Raw genomic sequence first — 17,688 nt, forward strand, 5'->3', positions numbered from 1 at the left:
GCTGCGAGATCAAGGAGAAGTAGAAGGGCAGGCTTGCCTTCATCGCTAATTTCGTCAATTTGGATTTTTAGGTTGAGTAGAGCCGATTCTGTCCCATGGCCTGGGCAGAATCCTGATTGGGGCATGCCCAAGATGTGGTTGACTTCGAGATATCGCTGGATTTGCAGATAGGCTGCTCTGTCAAGAATTTTGAGTAAAAAGGGGACAGTAGTAATTGAGCAGTAGTTGGTAGGGATTGAGGGTCTATTGATGGTTTTTCAATAGGCAGGAGAACCTAAGCGTCTTTGAGGCTAGTAGGGACCATGCCAGTGGAGAAGGATGCGTTGATGAAGGAGGTATTGAGGGGGGCTAGAATGTCTGAACTGTTTTTTATGAGGCTCGGCGGACAGATGCTTCCATTGCACCGAGATAGTTTAAGGCTTTTAAATATAGATTTGACTTCTCCTTCTGAGACATTAATGAAGTGAAACATGAGGGAGGTGGGGTCCTGAAGTCTTGTCGTGGAGGGGGCGGGCGCTGTTCGAGGTATGTGAGAAGGTTTGATCTGGGATTGTTCAGAATCAATTTTCTTTTGCAATGTGTCAATTTTAGCAAGCATGGCGTTTTGGATATTGGAGTGCCATGTGACATCTTTAGTTGTGGTGGTAGCAGGGACATTAGGGGTCTCCAATTCCCTGGTGAATGGTGACAAATCTCACAGGTGTTAGATTTGGCATTTGCAATGTGGGCATTGTAGGCGGAGGATTTGCTAGAGATAATGGCCTTTTTGTAACATTTGGCGGCAACCGTGTACAATAACGTTTTGGCCTCAGATGAAGATTTCTTCCAAATCGCTTCAGCTACCCTTTTGTTGGTACAGAGAGTTTGAAGTTCTGGGGTGAACCATGAGTTTCTATGAGCTGATGGTTTAAGTTTGTGTGGCATTAGTGGGGCTATGCGGTTGATGGCAGCAGTTAAGGTTTCGGTGTACTCGTTTGCGAGAATGTTACGGTCTTTGGCAAATGGGGCTTGGGTAGGAGTGAGCTGAGCGTAGGTGCTAAATGTTCCATGTTTAGGTTTTTGGAGCTGCGGGCCAAAGTAGGGGGCAAAGGGATGGGAGTAGTGGTTGGCAGGGGGGATGGAGAACTGCAGGATGTTATGCTCAGACCACGGTGCAAGGGCTGTTGGTAAGGACAGACACTTGAGAATTGAGGTCAGCAATCGAGTCAAGGATCAGACCTTTGTGTGTGGGGGTAGTGACTCAATGTTGGAAACCAAGATCGCTGAGTGAGTTGGAGAGTGATGAGGTGGCTGTGTCATCAGGGTCATTAAGACCTAGGTGGAAGTCTCCCAGGAGAATTGTTTTAGAGGTCGGTTTTATGTGGGTTCCCAGGTTGTGTATGAGGTTCTCTTCAAAGGACAGGGCAGGACCTGGGGCACAGTAGATGATGAGAAGGGTAATCGTGGCGGAATCTGAGAGCACCAGTTTAGCTGACAGGACAGGCAGTTGTGGCACAGGGAGGTGTTCAGTTCTCTAATGGGGAGCGTGTCCCTTTCAATGAGTGCTACTCTCCCACCTCTCGTGTTTGCTCTGTCAGCGCGGAAGATAGTGTATCCAGATGGAATAGCAATAGATATGGCAGGTCCGGAAGCTACATGTAGCCAAGTTTCTGTGGTTGCTGAGATGTCAAGATCGAGGATGGTGATGAGGTTGTGGATATAGAGGGCGTTTGCAGGGATAGATCTAACAGTGATTAGTGCACACTGTATTGATAAGGTAGGATCATGTCCCTTCTGTTGTCTGGTTGGAGTCTTAGTTATAGCTTTCTGCAGTATCAATGGTTTTATAGGCTTGTGTGAGGTAGAAGCTGCTGTATGCTTGGATCTGGTTTTAGTGGGGGTGGCAGTCCGGATCCCTAAACGAGAGTCCTTGAGGAAGTGTTTTGCGTGCTGAGTTTGGGCAATGGGGGTAAATCCCTGTTTGGCGATGTGGCTGGGGAGGGCTTGGTCTGGGGGCGATTGTGCATGCAGGTTGAGCCAAGTGCTTGGTAGAGTCTCTGCACTGTTTGGGTTGTTGGTATTATGGACAATGTTGACAATGTTTGAGGGAGAATGTATGGTCCTAGAAACATGGGCAGTGTGGGTTGCTAGAAATTTTCAATGGAGGTAAGAAGCTGGTCGGTTCTGGAAGCGTAACATAAGTGTGGGGGAGTATTGGGGTACGTCGCACTAGTGACTCAGTTTTCTGCATAGGATGTGTTGTCCATTATAGATGCTTCTCATAGGGATAAGCGCTAGAGGCTAGTGGAATGAAATTCCATGTGAGTGTTTTGGGAAATAGCCTCCAGGACATGGTCCCTGTTGCGGCAATGGCGCTAGGAGGATTGCAGTAGAGTGCAGTAGCGGGGTGCAGCATCCGCTCCTGTGTCGATAGAGCGGGTTGCTCTCTGAAGCTAGGATGTTCTGCATGTCTAGGGCTAGGTTTGTAATGCGGGACAATAAAGGGGATATTGCAGAGGGGGGAAGATAGCGAGTCAGCAGCGGTACGGACTGCGGGTAGGTGAGCATCATACAGTATCTTGAGCATGCTTCTGCAGTCCACATAGTATGGGAGAGCACTTTACCTTGAATCGGAGGTTTGGTCTGCTTATCGACGACCCTGCTATGCCATAGGTCCTCAGGAGTGTGGGTTTGTGTCGGAGGGTGAGGGTCGGTTACCGGATTCGGCCAGGACAGGCCAAGACAGGCAGAAACCTTTGGGTGTTGCCTTCGGGGGATGCCGGCTCTGCCTTCTGGCTCAGGAGCTCCAGTAGTATAGAAGTTGGCACTGGCCAATCGGCAGGCCTGGTGCTCCAGTGTGGTTGCAGGGCACAGTTCAGTGAATCCATGTCGACCATCTTAGTCTGTCGATTCGTGTTGTTGCATGAATGCAGGCCACGGGTGGTTTCTTCCTGAGAATGACCAGGGTGCTGCTCTCCTGAGCAGGGGCCGACAGAAGATGGGTCGATGCTTGATATGTTCAAGAAGCATGCTGCTGTCGGCGCGGTTAACAACCTTCCCCCCCCCCCACCACCCACGCATCAGGCTTTGGTCCCAAGAGTGGAGCTCAGCATTTCCAACTCCTCTCGTGCCCCGTTACTGACAACGCCAGCGCCGATAAACCTTACCACTCCGAAAGAGTCAAATGAATGACGGATCAACCCTGTGCGTCCAAGGATGTCGATGCTACAGCATCTCGACACCGACATTCACCATATCGACCCCAAAAGACAAATCTTTGACGTCCACGGTTGTCGAGAAATCCTTTGCACTGCAACCCTAGTCTGAATATTTCAACACCATGGCAGGTATCTTCAGCGCTAATGACGTCGATGACTAGGAGGATGTCGATCCCATTTACTTGGGTACAAGAGGTGTTGATTGTGTTGAAGACCACAGTTGGCTTTTACAGCTAGCTCAAGGTCTTCATGGCGCCAGCGATCTGGACACCTCTCCAAACCTGGAATTCCAACAATCCCAGGTCTATGTTCATAATTTGTAAAAAAAAATTCAGGGCTTTGGTAGAAAGGGTCATTAATACCCTAGGGCTGCAATCCTCAGTGGCGCCAATACAAAGTTACGACCTCATCAATATTTTGGATGAAGGTCTCATTACAGAGCACAAAATGCCTTTAAATCCTGCCATTGCTGATCGTTTTAACAACACCATGCTCTATTCCCCCGGTCAGCTGCACCATTTCTGGGAAATATAGGCCGTCTAGAGGAGACACTTCATTCCTCTCCTCTCATCCTTTCCTGGAGGTGCTTGTTACGTGGCTGCAACAGTCTCATCTAGACCTGCATCTTCCACTTCCACTCTGCTTCCCAAAAGGGAAGCAAATAAAATGGATGCCTTAGCCAAAAAGCATTTACTTCAGATAGTATGGCTCTTAAGCTACAAAAGTTTTGCCAAGTACTCTTTTTTTCCTCTGGACAGCAGTCGAAAATGCTGCAAAGTACGTTCCTGAAGGGGAGATGTGGGAGGGCTTCCTTCAGTTGGTGGACGATGGTAAGGAGGTGACCAGGCAGTCGGTGTGAACAGGCCTGGACATTACTGACTGTGTGGGCCAATCTATTGCATCAGCAAGAATGCTAAGAAGGCATGCCTATTTAAAAACCTCTGTTTTTTTACCTAATGTCCAAGCTAAGCTCCTGGACATGTCCTTCGAGGGTGATCTTCTGTTCGGCCAGAAAGCCGACGATTCATTAGAGAAATTTAAAGAATCCAAAATCGCTGCTAAATCTTTAGGCCTAGCTGCACAGCCGACCAAACGTGCATTCAGCTTTGCCTCTAGGGCACGGGCCACAGGCGGTATGCTCCCTATGGCAGGATAGCGCATCTCCCACCAGCCAGGCAAAGGCAGAAGCGTTTCTCAAGCTCCGGAAGAGGCAGAGGGGCTTCTAAGGGCCAACAAGCAGTGTCCTAAGCTGCTTTGATTTCCCCTCTCACGACGCACAGGTTGGTGGACGGTTGACAGAGCATTTGCTCCAGTGGCAGGTAATAACTTCCAGTGTCTGTGCTCTTCAGCTCATTCAGTGGGGTTATTGTCTGCCATTTTTAAGAAAACTTCCGGACAGACCCCCGCCACCCCAATGCAACCGGGACAGGAGCTTCATGAAGAAATGAGAGCCCTATTGTTGAAGGATGCCGTGGACGAGGTACGCCCCCACCCCCTTAGCAGAGGGATTCAGGTTGGTATTCCCGGTATTTCCTGGTACCTAAGAAGGAAGGTGGTCTCCGTCCCATTCTGTACCTTCGTGCCTTGAACAAGTTCCTGAGGAAAGACAAATTCAGTATGGTGACGTTGAGAGAGATTCTCCACGCTCTCGAACTATAGGACTGCCTGGACGCTTATTTCCATGTGCCGATCCATTGAAAGCACAGGAAGTTCCTAATTCACCATAGGGGATATACAGTTTCACTTCACGGTGCTACCCTTTGGTCTAACCTCCAACCCAAGTGTCTTCCCCAAACTCATGGCGGTAGTTGTGGCTCACTTTAGGAGATTAGGGGTCCATGTATTTCCTTATTTGGACGACTGGCTGATCCGAGGGAAGTCTGTAGTTCAATTTATGTCCCATTTAGAGGACACCTGCTTGCTGCTACACAGACTGAGCTTCTCCCTGAATTTAAAGAAGTCCCAAATGATACTAGTCCCGAGGCTCCAGTTCATCAGCGCAGTCCTAGACACCCCAGCTGGGAAAGCCTTCCCTCCGAAGAGAGAGTAGTTAACTTGACACAAATGGTCGACTTGTTTCAGAACCATGCCACTCTACTAGCGGTTCCTTCCTCCGCCTCTTATGTCTAATGGCCTCCTGCATTTTTCTTGTGTCAGAGGCCAGGTTGCATTTGAGATGCCTGCAGTGGCTCCTGAGGGATCACTGGTCACAGTACCTCGGTACTCGCTCAGATCTCCCCAGGGTGTCCGCATCAGTGGTCAGTGACCTGTCCTGGTGAGCAGACAGCAACAGTCTCCTGGCGGGGGAACCCTTCTGGCCTCCTTGGTCACGGATACATCTCTGAAGGGTTGGGGCGCTCACTGCGAGGATTTACAGGTGAGCGGTCTTTGGTCAGCAACGGAAGCCAGGTGACACATCAACAGGTCGGAGTTGCGAGCCATCAGGCTTGCCCTAAAGGCATTCGCTGCGTCTCTGCAGGGGAAGCATGTCCTCATTTTGACAGACAACACTGTGGCAATGCGCGATCTCAACAAACAAGGTGGTGTGCACTCCCGTCCCCTCTGCACAAAGGTGATGATGCTTTGGTTCTGGTTACTGGAGAACAGAATCTCGGTCTCAGCAGTTCATCTGGTGGGCACAGAGAATAGCTTGGCGGAGGCTCGGAGCAGGCAGAGCACGGTCTCACACCAGTGGGAAGTGTGCCAGAAAGTCCTGGATGAGGTCTTCTTTCTCTGGGGTACCCCAGCAGTGGATCTGTTTGCAACAAAATTCCAACAAGAAGTGAAGACCGTTTTGCTCGAGGGAATTCCCAGCGAACGGTGCACTGAGGGATGCGTTTCTGGTGGATTGGACCTTCCCTCTCCATTACGCTTTCCCTCCAATTCCCGTAATGCCATGGATTCTCTTGAGGTTGAAGAGGTTTCGAGCGACCATGATCTTGATCGCCACGGACTCGGCGAGGAGAATGTGGTACTCTGACCTCTTGGATCTGTCATCTGTCCACCTCACTGATTGCCTCAGCTGCCGGATCTCCTAACCCAGTCGGAAGGTTGGGTACTCCTTCCGACCCCGTAATCTCTCAACCTACATACGTGGCTCTTGAGAGGATGAGGTATGACTGGGACCTCTCTGAGGAAGTGCTTGAGGTGTTGCTAACTGCACACAGACCGTCTACAAGATCGTTGTACGCGTGCAGTTGAAGAAGATTTGAGGTGTGTGCTGGGAACGCGAGATTGAACCCATCTCTTCACCCACATCTACAATGATGGAGTTCCTTCTGTCACTGGCCTCAGCAGGCCTTCAGGTCACCACAGTCAAAGAATACTTGACAGCCTTGTCTGTGTTTACGAGATCCCCGGATCAAGGCTAATTTTGTACGATTCTGGTAATGGCACAATTCCTGAAAGGCCTTGTAAATAAATTTCTGCCAACTCCCTCCTTTGTTGTCCCGGATTGGGACCATAATCTGGACTAACATTTCTGATGGCGGCTCCTTTTGAGCCTATGCATACTTGTCCCTTAAGACTACTTTCTTTGAAAACAGCCTTTTTGCTGGCTATTACATCCGCAAGGTAGGTGAGTGAGCTGCAGCTCTTAAGCTGTAAACCACCCTTCCTTGTTTTTTCCGGGAGAACGTCTTGCTCAGAGTAAAGCCTGGCTTCCTCCCCAGAGTTGTCTCAGAGTACCACCTACGGTAATACATCGACCTTCTGGTGGTCTATCCTCCTTCGCACCCTTCTAAGTAGGAGGAATGATTACAGCGCCTAGACCCCAAAGGGCGTGAAGTTATTATAGTGAACTGAGGATAGCACAGGGGCAACGTGCTTGTCTTGGAACCAAGAGATTTACTCTGTGTGCCAAACCAGGTTTGGTCCCTTTGTTCATTTTGCCTTTGGGGGTATTCACGAGTAAAGCCCGCCTCTGGCTCCAGGGTGTCTGGCGGGAGCAGAAAGCATGGGAGGTGCCCGAAACTCCCTGTGCATAATCTCCTAGGAGACAGGAATGCACTCTTAGGTGATTGGCCCTGCTGGGTGACTGACAGCGAGGCTGGAATGAATGGGAGAAACCTGCATAAAAGGCGAGGCTTTTTGGCTTGGAAGGTAGAGTTAGACCACTGGACGAAGGAATCCAAAGAAGAACTTGAAGAGGACGCCTGCTGCAACTCCTGGACCGTTGGTTTGCCCGGGGAAGCCCTACTGCTGTGCTGAAACTCTAAATTCGTATCGACAGAGAAGATCCTGCAAGGACGACTTCTCCCTTTGAGTTGGTGGGACCAATCAACTCCAAAGTAAGCCACCTGGAAATCCTCTCAGAGCTGGTTGAAATTCCACTGCAGTCGCTGCTGGAACCGAATAGCCAGGGAGAGGAACACCAGATTGTGTGCATTGCTTTTAAGCTGGCCAAGAGCTACAGGAAGATCCTCCGGACCCCCAGGAAGCAGGACCGAGCCTGAGCCCCCTCAACAGAGTGCGGGATCCCAGATGCAAGGAAAGCCCATCTCAACAGCCAGGAACCACAATGTGCTATTGGTGGTAGACGCGAGGAGCTGAAACACCTAAGTGCCACTTGTTTGAAGATTGCCGATTGCAGTCAGTGACTGTCCTGTTGCAGTACAGGAGTCCCCGGAAGTCCTCCCTCTTGTCCCCACGACTGAGGCACAGGAACACCAGGATATGCAGCGCTGCACAGGAGCCATCTGCTGCACTTTTCTTCAACCTAAAGGTACTGTCAAGTCTGAGAGAACTTACCTCTTGTTGTGCCACCTTGTTTGTCCTTGTTGGAGACTTGTCTCGGTTGCATCTGTAGAGTTACTAACAGCTTCTTTACCTGACAAGACTAATCAGCTTGTGGCCCTACTTTGATTTCTTCTATTTTACTAAGATGTTTTAAACATTGTGAAAGACTTTCTACTTACCTACAAGAAGTGTTTCAGCTCACCTTGACTTGTGCTAACTTAAAATTGGCTGGCCTGGCTCCCTGAATGACTCTTCTCTCTTCTGCTTGTGTGTTCTGCCTTCATTCCAGGAAAGGGTTAACTGGCTCTGCATTGGGGGATTATTTCGAAAATACTTACCTGCTTAAGAATACCTGTGTGAATACTTGTTTTATTCTGACCTCTCTTCTCTTTAACACCTCTCTCAAGAATATTCTAAATGCAACAGTGATACATTAATGTCAACAGCACCCTAAGTACTGAAGTCACCTGAGGGTGTAGAAAGTGTCTGTATGCCATCCAAAATGGCTATTTGCTGATTTAGAAAACTAAGAGTGTGTATTTTGAAGTATATGTGTGTGTTACTTTATTTTGCCCCCTTCTGAGGAAGGCTTACTCTAACTGACTGTTAAATAAATTAATAATTGTTTAATCAAGAAACCTTGTATGTAAGAGTTTATTTGAACACTTGTCACTTTGAATCTCTGTGTAACTCCCCTACAGCTCACATTGACCCCTCTTGAGATCAGCCTGGCTTCTCAACCACACTACCAACCTGTGTAGTACATACTTATACCAATGGTTGGGTTCCTATTGCCAGGAGGTCGGGGTTGTTGTAGTGCACCCACAGGGCACTGCATACAGTCTTGCCTAACAGTTATTCATTTTTATGGGTTAATTAGCCCATTGTTCTCTCTGTTTTCCTATGCAGTAAGATATGCTCAGGAAAAAAGGGGGAAACTGAGGTGTGGGGCGTAGTGACTTGGTATTTATACAACGCCTAGCGTCACATCCAGAGTTGGCTGCCAGATGCCGAGCAAGATGGATCAACAGTCGATGGCCGGGTCAAGGTCCACTACGCCCCCTGTCGAAAATATTCTGAAGTTGCAGAGCTGCAAGGGATATCCATCAGATGAGGAATCTGCGGGAGAATAATCCATAGAAGAACATTAGAGTACGTCATTTTTCCATCTGACCGCTCAAAGGAAGAGATCTCAGACCTGTCCTGAACTTGCAACTTATGAACAAGCTTCTCCAAAAGGACAGATTCAAGATTTTGACCTATGTGCAGATCCTACCTTCTCTGCCCTTGACCCTGATTTTGTAGTTGCAAGGTTAGCTCATCTTTTTAGATGCATGGGATGCGTACATTCACTCTCCTATGCACTCCAGACATCAAAGGTACCCTTGTTTTGTGGTGGAACGCAATCATTACCAGTTCAGTGCTCCCATTCAGTTTTAGTTGGGTCCCTCGAGTGTTCATGGAGGTAATGGTGGTGGTGGCACTTCTTCTGCACAGTAGCATATCCTGTTCCTAAGGATAGTCTTGGATATGGAGAGAGGAATTGCTTTTCATGCCCAAAGAGGAGTACAAGCATTCGGACCATGGCAGCACTCTTTCAACCAAACACAGAATTCAAGTCTGGGGTTTCTTAGATGCTAGGGCTCTTGTCATTTTGCAACTTCATAGTTCGAGATACAACACTGAGGTCTTAGTCGCTGTAGTGATTCCTGAGGAATTATTTTTCCCGGTACAAAGATGACATGAGGGCCACCCCGCAGGTCTGCAAGGACTTGCTTTGGTGGACATCCACAACCAACCCCCTTCGGGGGGGGAGGGCGCATTCCAGGAAACATTTCCAGCAGTCATGTTGGTTCTCCAGAATGGGATATTATATGGGATTCACATGCTCATAAATATCCACTGTCGTCAGGCTGGGAATCCTCAGTAATATTAAAGCAGTTTCACTTTACAGCTAAAAACTGCTTGTCGTTTATACAGCCTTTTGCTGTCACTTTAGTTCATAGTGCCACACCCAATACCATTCGTCCTTATCAGCTCCATCTGCAGTGTCCATCTTCAGATTTTTACAGCACGTATTCGTATTGGGAGTCCTCGGATTTCACGCCTCAAAAATCTCGATACATTTTGTTCTATTTTTATGAAAAATCTACTTTTTTCTTCATAGTCACTATGTGACTGCTGGCTGCGGGAACCCGTTGCCCGTTGAGATCCAGTACATCGTCAGATATCGAGACCGTGAGAGGCCGCATTCTTTGACTTGAGCCTTCACCGCGCGCCATGGCATACACCACGAGGAAGAGGCTTTTCAGGGCCTGCTTGAAGTGCGGCCTAAAGAACATCTATGCGAAGACGGGCATCAGCAATGCATCTACTGCCTACATCCAGACCACAATGCAGACGTCTGTCACATTTGCCAGTCTTTTTCTTCTTAGACAAGACAAGTAAGGATCGTCATAGAATGTTGGTGTCCTGGATTAAAGAAGGTGCTAAGGCCTCTGACTCAGGCTCAGTGCACAGTCATGCCTCAGCTAGGGTCGGCAGGTCCATAGAGCTAAGAGGTTGAGATCTTTTGAGGATACTTTCTTGGGGAAGATGCCAAAAAAGGCACAATTATCTCACACTCCTACTACTGCTGCTGGTTTTTCTTTGTTGCGATGGACAAAGCAGCCCCTTTGTCTGAGAAGCGCTGCTCGGAGACCACGACTTTGCCGATGAGTCGCGCACCATCGACTAGTCATGCGTCATCAACGACTCAATCCCCACGTTTGTCTATGAAGCACACATTTACGTTGTACAGATCCTTGTTGACTGCTCTGTCAAAGACCATTTTGTCGACGAAAGCTTGTCCTCGACACCTACAACATCCACTGCAACGTCATAGACCTCGTCGACGGCCACAAGTACCGTCTCCATGACAACGTCTTATCCAGGGTGACGCTGCCTCCAAGGCCTCCGTCAACCTGGTTGGCGTCGGCCCATCCCAGCCGCTGCTGCGTTGACATCGCTCCTGTCATCACCTCCTTCCTCAGGGTTTAGAGTGTTGGCATGTAGTTTCCTCAAGCTCTTCTCTCCCTTGCAAAGCCAGTCAGGGCAAAGCAGACACTGGGATCTCCTAGGGCTTTGCCGTAGGCTCTGATAATGGAGCCATCCACTCTTTCTGATGAGAAGCTTCCAGAAGGTTTTTTCTCTGATCAGGAATGTGTTCAGCGGGATCCTGACCCAATTCTTCCAGGTCCAATTCACCCACAGCATCCTGCTTTGCCGTCTCAGCCCAGCAGCCCTGGGCCTCATGCGCATCTGCTACCACCAGCTGCTCCAAGCGATTTTTTGACAGACATTTTGTCCACTCTCCACACACTGGTATCGGAGCTTCAACAGCATCTGCCTCATGTGTATGAAAAGGATTTACTTCCCTAGAACTACTGTTAGGTGATCCAAATAAGGTATATGAGGTCTTGGCACTAGTATCAATATAACGACTCTTAATGCAATCAAAGAGATGAATGCCATAAGAAACCAACCAATATACCTGGCGTATGTGGATATTCGAGTAGCTTTTGACTCGGTAGATCGGAGCATGCTATTCGGAAAACTGCTAAAATTTGGCTGTCCAACCTCACTTGTGTATCTAATATATTTACTTCATTCAAACACCTCAATGAAAGTGAAATTAAACTTAGAAGGACTTTTATCGGAAGAAATACCCACCAAACGCGGCCTGAAACAAGGCTGCATTCTAGCCTCTACACTGTTCAATTTGTTTATACTTGATTTGGGCAATGAATTCAGCAACGCTGTGACTGATGCTCCGAAACTTGGCAACCAGATCATTGCATTGCTTTTGTATGCAGACGACTTAGTTCTCATCTCACAAACACCGAGAGGCCTACAAAACATGCTTGTTAAACTGGATCAGTATGTTGCCAAGAATAATTTGACCTTAAACCTGGAAAAAACACAAGTGATGGAACTGGGGAGGCATGGATCTAGATCAAAGAAACAGTATTGTTGGTATCTGAACAACCAAAAGTTGAATGTAGTTAATGAATATAAATACTTAGGTGTTATATTCAGTAATTCTCCTAATAACATGCCTCAAAGAGACAGTATAAAGGGTAAACCGTCGACTTTAATATCGCAAGCAAGGATTTTACAATATTAGTATGGCAAGTTTTCATGCAAGCACATACTTATTTTCTACCAGCAGAAAGTAGTTCCTATTGTTACCTATGGATCCGAATCCTGGTCGCCCCTGCAGGCCGGTTATTGGGACAAAATTGAGGCAAGGTTTTGGAAAAAAGTATTGAATCTTCCAGATTCAAGCCCAACGGTATTGCTTCGCTTTGAGTTGGGTATCCTCTCGGTGAATATTCATGCATCCTGGAAGAGATGTTGCTTATTTCGAAAATGTGTGTTGGGTCTCTCTAGCAACAGTGTATTAAGAACCCTGGCAGATTATCTATTGCGATCGGAACATTTATTCCCTTCAAACTGGAGAGCGGCTGTTTTATCGGACCTAACAGAAGCAAACATCTCTCTAGATCTTTTACTATCTAATCCCACCAAAGCCAAAATAAAACTGTATCAACTGGATTGGTACTTAACTCAACAGAATTGTGTAAAACTAAAAGACTTTGATAGAGCTCTGTTTGGGCATAAGAAAATCCGGCAAACTGCTGACTATCTATTAAAATGTCCCTCACACAAATTGAGAAATCAAATATTGAGGTTTCGCCTGAATTTATGGCCAACGAAACAAATCTTATTAAGGAGGGGTATTATTAAGACAGACTCCTCTTTCTGTCGATTCTGCAATGATACGAAAACCAAAGAAACCTTGAAACATTTATTGATAGAATGTGTTGCACTCCGATTGCAGAGAAAAGACATTCTTGACAAATTAACAAGGTACTATTACACAAGTCGCTCTAACGATGAGCTATGGCATGAGCTGTTTGCGACCTCAAAGATAACTGTAAGAATAGCAACTATCCAATTTCTAAATAAAATTCTGTGTCCAATTTATCCAAGTAAGTAAGCTGTTTGGATAATGGAAGAAATTGGGTTGAATTTGGTTCTCTATATACATCGATAATTATTTGAATAAGAAGTGCTTATATCTAATTTTAATATGTTATTATTGTCTGACTTAGAGAATTAGACATTCCAACTGGAAGTGGTATCATAGAAGGCTTTACTTATCTGTTTTTTTCTTTTTTCTTTCTTTTTTTTCAGTTAAACAAATGTATTTTTTATCGTATCTGTCAAATTTGTTATTCTTATGATATCTGTGATCTTATTGATGTATGTTTTGAAAGGTTGATTTAATGAGCCACCCAAAATAAAAAAATAAAAATAAAAAAAAATAAGGTTATATGCTTTGGTATGTGTACTTTCAAGCATAGTGTTATGTTTTTATAATTGTGGTTATATATAATGTGATAGTACTTACTCCCCCCAAGATTTATCTGGGCCTACTTGTATTTAAATAAACCATTTATTTTTACAGTACATAGTGTTTGTGTTTCTTTGGACCATTTGTATTACAATTTCATTTGTACTGATTCTATAGCCCTCTCTCCCTCCTAAGATAAACCTGGCTGCTCTGTCTACGCTACCAACGAACTCGGGTGGTACAGCCTTATACTATGAGTGGAGTCTTGTACTGTCTCAGTTTAATGGTTTTACTAAGCCCTTAGTTTGACTTCAGAAAAACTGTCCTAACACACATTGCCCGCAGAATGTCACACTTGCGTGCTACAAGTACAAATGGACACGCTTCTCACTGTTCTGTGGTTCAGGGGATTTTTCTTTGCATAAAAGTGCCTCAAATTCTGCCATATCTGCTCTCCCTAGCAAAAGCAGGACTTTCTCACGCATCTATCAAGGTGCACCTTGCGGCTATTTCCAGGTACACTCAGACGCCTTGTGGTCTCAGACTTGTTCAAGAGTTCCTAAAAGGTCTGTTCAGGGATGTTCCCTCCTGTGAAGGCTCTGGCCCAAGCGTGAGAATTCTAAATTGTTCTGTCAAAATTGATGGATCCTCCTTTTGAACCTCCTCACAGTGTTCCACAGAAGTTTGTGTCTTGTGTTGGAGAGTTGCAAGCTTTTTTGCCAACGTATTAGTCTTGTCATGAGTCCAATTTGGTACTACGGCCATATCCATCCTTCATGCCAAAGGTTCCATCAGACTTTCATTTGAACAAGCCTTTAGTTCTGCCCGTCTTCTTCCCCAATCCTGCTTCTCCTGTCGAACGTGCTTTGTATTCACTGGACGTAGCGTGTGCTTTGAAGTTCTACGTAGCATGCACTAAGACTTTTTTTAACTATCTCTCGGTTTGACATTTGCACCTGGAGGACAGGGGAAGGCCTTTTCCAAGGCTTCCAGGTAGCTCTCCGGCTTTATCACGCATGGTCCATCGACTTGCGAACAGGCCGCGGCCAGTAAGGCCGAGAGCCTATTCCACAAGAACCATGGCTTCTAGGGCGTTCCTGTGTAGTGTTGCCCTGCTGGACGTTTACAGGGCTGCTATGTGGAGGTCGACTCAGACCATCACAAAATTCTACTGCATTGAAATTCCAGGGGGGAGTCCTGTGTCTGCCAGGCGGTGCTTTGCAACCTCTTTGCTTGAGGCGAGTGTTTTCCAATAGGTGAGTCCTTGTAGTACTTTTGTAGAGCCTGTGCCATCTCCAGTGGTTGTATATCTACTGCCGAATAATCATATTCAGTACCATGTGAATCCATGTAAGATCCCATGCTGGAGAAGAAACACATTACTTACCTATAACTCCTGTTCTCCAGCATGGGTATCTTACATGAATACACATGGGCCTCTCCATCCTACCCCTCTGTGCCTCTTCATTGGTTACTACTTCCACTTTACGTGCACTTCTAAATGTGAAGATGGCTACTGGGGGTGGAAGTGATGAGGACGAATGCTATTGGCTGGGGCAGTATGACCCAAAGTGACAGCAATAGGCTCTATAAGCGACAAGCAAAACTGCTTTAATACTATAGAGGATTCCCAGCCAGACAACTGGGAATATTCATGAGGATGTGAATCCATGTAAGATACCCATGCTGGAGAACAGAAGTTTACAAGTAAGTAACTTGTTCCTTACTAATCCTTTGTTGATGGGATGTGGAGCTCACCTGCATGGTCTTTCAATGGGTGTTTTGTGTGAAGGCCAGGACAATTTCTCGCAAATCAACTTGCTGGAATTGAGGCCAGTTCAGCTAGCATTGATGTAATTCTTACTATTGATCAGAATTTCATCTGTTCAAGCCCTCACAGAGCACACCGCTGCCATGCACTGCATCAACAATATAAGCAATATGAGTTTGATCAGATTATGCAGGGAGGACCTGCTTCTTTGGATCTGGGTGATCAACAAGGAGGTGACAGTGACAACAGCTCACCTTGCGGTAGTCTGAACACACAGGAGGGTGCATTGAGTCATCTCTGAGGTGTCCCACACAAGTGGGAGAACAACATGGAGACGGTGGAGGTGATCTTCTCCATGTGGGGACTTTCCCCATATCAGTTTGTGTACTTCAAGCCAAGAACAGGGTGTGAAAGATCTTCTGCTTTAGGGTGTTCAACCAGGTGTGCTTGTTCCCTCCCTTCCTGATTCCTCCGATGCTGAGGATATTGAAGCAGAGCGGAACAATTATGAACTTGATAGCTTTCCACTGGGCTTGGAGAACCTGGCACGCTGTCATGCTGGCCATGCCACTGGGCCACCCGAAAAGGATTCCTTTGAAGTAAGACCTTCTGCTGCAGGCTTGTGGTAGAGTACTACATCCCAACGGCAGGGCACTGAAACCTCATGCCTGGTTATTGAGATGTTGAGGTATCATGATTGGAATCTCTCTGGGCAGGTTGTTGGTGGGATGCTTTCCACTCTGTACCTGCTTACGTGTATTGCTGGTGCAATTTCACAAATTCGTTCAGTGGTAGTAGTTTTCAACCCATTGTTATACAACATCAGTACACCATTCAGTTCTAGAATTTCTTCTTTCTTTGGCAAAGTCAGCCTTTTGAGGGGTGACCATCAAATGCTATTTAGCTGCCCTTTCCATCTTCCAAAGTACAGCCATACTTTGTTCCTATTTTTCAGTTCCCATACCTGTACAATTGTTCAAGGGACTTCAAAAATATTTTCCTCAAAAACCCTTATTTGTCCAGTTGTGGGATCTTAATTTGCTTCTCACTTTCTTGATAGCTGCTCAATTTGAGAATGTGCATCCTTTGCGTCTACTTTGCTGCTTCAAAGTATCCTTCTTAGTTGCTTTAACATTGGCTTGTTAAAGTTACATAGTGGCTTTCTGAATTTCACTTCAGCAGAGGCGTAGACAGGGTAGGGCTTGAGCGGGCAAGGTTCACCCAAAATCTGTAAATAGCCACTGAGCTGCGCAGTGTGGGCCTTTACAGATGTTAATGGCGCTGTGGTGGGCCCAACTACATAAGCTTCAGACCCCACTTGTTAGACAATCCTGGCTACGCCTCTGACTTTCAGCTAAAAATAAAACCACCTTTTAGTTTTCTTTCCTCCTACTGATGCATCCAAGATGGAAGAAAGATATGACCGTAAAGGAACCTTGAATTTCTGCCCTTCAAGGACAAACTGTTGTAGTATTCACAATCAGTTCTTTGTTGGCTTTGCAGGACTCAGAAATAGCAATGTGTCTCCCGATGGATTGTTCTTTAAAAATAAGCCTGCTATGAATTGTCCCACAAGGAGGTTTTCGGAGGGTCTTCACACCCATCTAACGAAAGCCTTTCTTCTGCCCTTTAGAGAGGGGTTCCCCTGCTAGAAATATGTCAAGAAGCAACTTTAGTGTCCCAGCCCATGTCCACCAAGTACAGCAAAGGAACTTTTGGGGTTCCTGTTATAAAGTTGTTTACTCGCCCTTTTCCCACTTCCAATTATTATTTAGCATGTCTTTTGGACTTTTCATAGATGAGGAATCTGTGGAAGTAATGTATCTCTTAGAAGAACAAATGAATTAAGTTTAATCTTATTCTTTCTGATGTATACAATATTCTTCCCACAAATGCCTCATCACCCTTCCTCCCACCACTCTAATAAAAGTGCTCCAAAGGCAATTAGCTGGTTTATTTGTGATAATTTTGTTGTCCGTTTGCTGTTTTGACATGGGGTGGGGGAAAGATGGAACTGAAGAAAAGTGTGTCAGTTATTGTGTGTGTATGTGTGGGTAAACTGGTGATGACACTTCCGGCGTGAATGGCATGAAGAACCCATGATAAAGATGGATGCAGGGCTGCACACCACCACCAAGTAGCTGGTTTTGGAAATTGTCCCAGAGTAGTCTGTATTTGAGGTTGTTTCCGTGGAAGAAAAATCTTTGGGAAGAATGATTGTATCCAATAGGAAGAAGATTACTCACCTTCAGTGATCTGTTCTCTTTTCTGTAGATTGAGGCCTTCCAGCATATGCAGCACTTTGTGCAGACGATGCAGCAACAGGCCCAGCATGCCATTGCTGCAGAGGATCAGCAGCATAAGCAGGAGCTTCATAAACTTATGGCAAGGTAAGAGCACTCTCTTCCCCACTTCTCCCTTGCCAGCTTCTCCCTACATGCACTATTACCATCATGCCAGCGAAGCCAGCAGGAAGCATAAGACCTGTATACCTGTATCACCACCCCACATGTACACTGCCACATGGGTAGATGCACAGGCATTCAAACAAATTGCTGTAGTGCCACACAAGTCTGCATGCACTT

At 46.4% G+C, this 17,688-nt stretch overlaps 1 protein-coding gene across 4 annotated transcripts in view; it reads left to right on the top strand.

The window, feature by feature from the left end:
* The window catches only part of MTOR (mechanistic target of rapamycin kinase), a 2,476,747-nt gene that overhangs the window by 1,398,211 nt on the left and 1,060,848 nt on the right, over window positions 1-17,688 (top strand). For all 4 annotated transcript variants that reach the window (XM_069609933.1, XM_069609934.1, XM_069609936.1 and 1 more), the window contains one exon: window positions 17,378-17,493. In XM_069609933.1, the coding sequence (XP_069466034.1) occupies window positions 17,378-17,493 (116 nt within the window). The remainder of the gene's footprint in view (window positions 1-17,377; window positions 17,494-17,688) is intronic.

This window comes from Ambystoma mexicanum, chromosome 8 (genome assembly GCF_040938575.1).
Source record: "Ambystoma mexicanum isolate Mex_15411 chromosome 8, UKY_AmexF1_1, whole genome shotgun sequence".
NCBI classification, from domain to species: Eukaryota; Metazoa; Chordata; class Amphibia; order Caudata; family Ambystomatidae; genus Ambystoma; species Ambystoma mexicanum.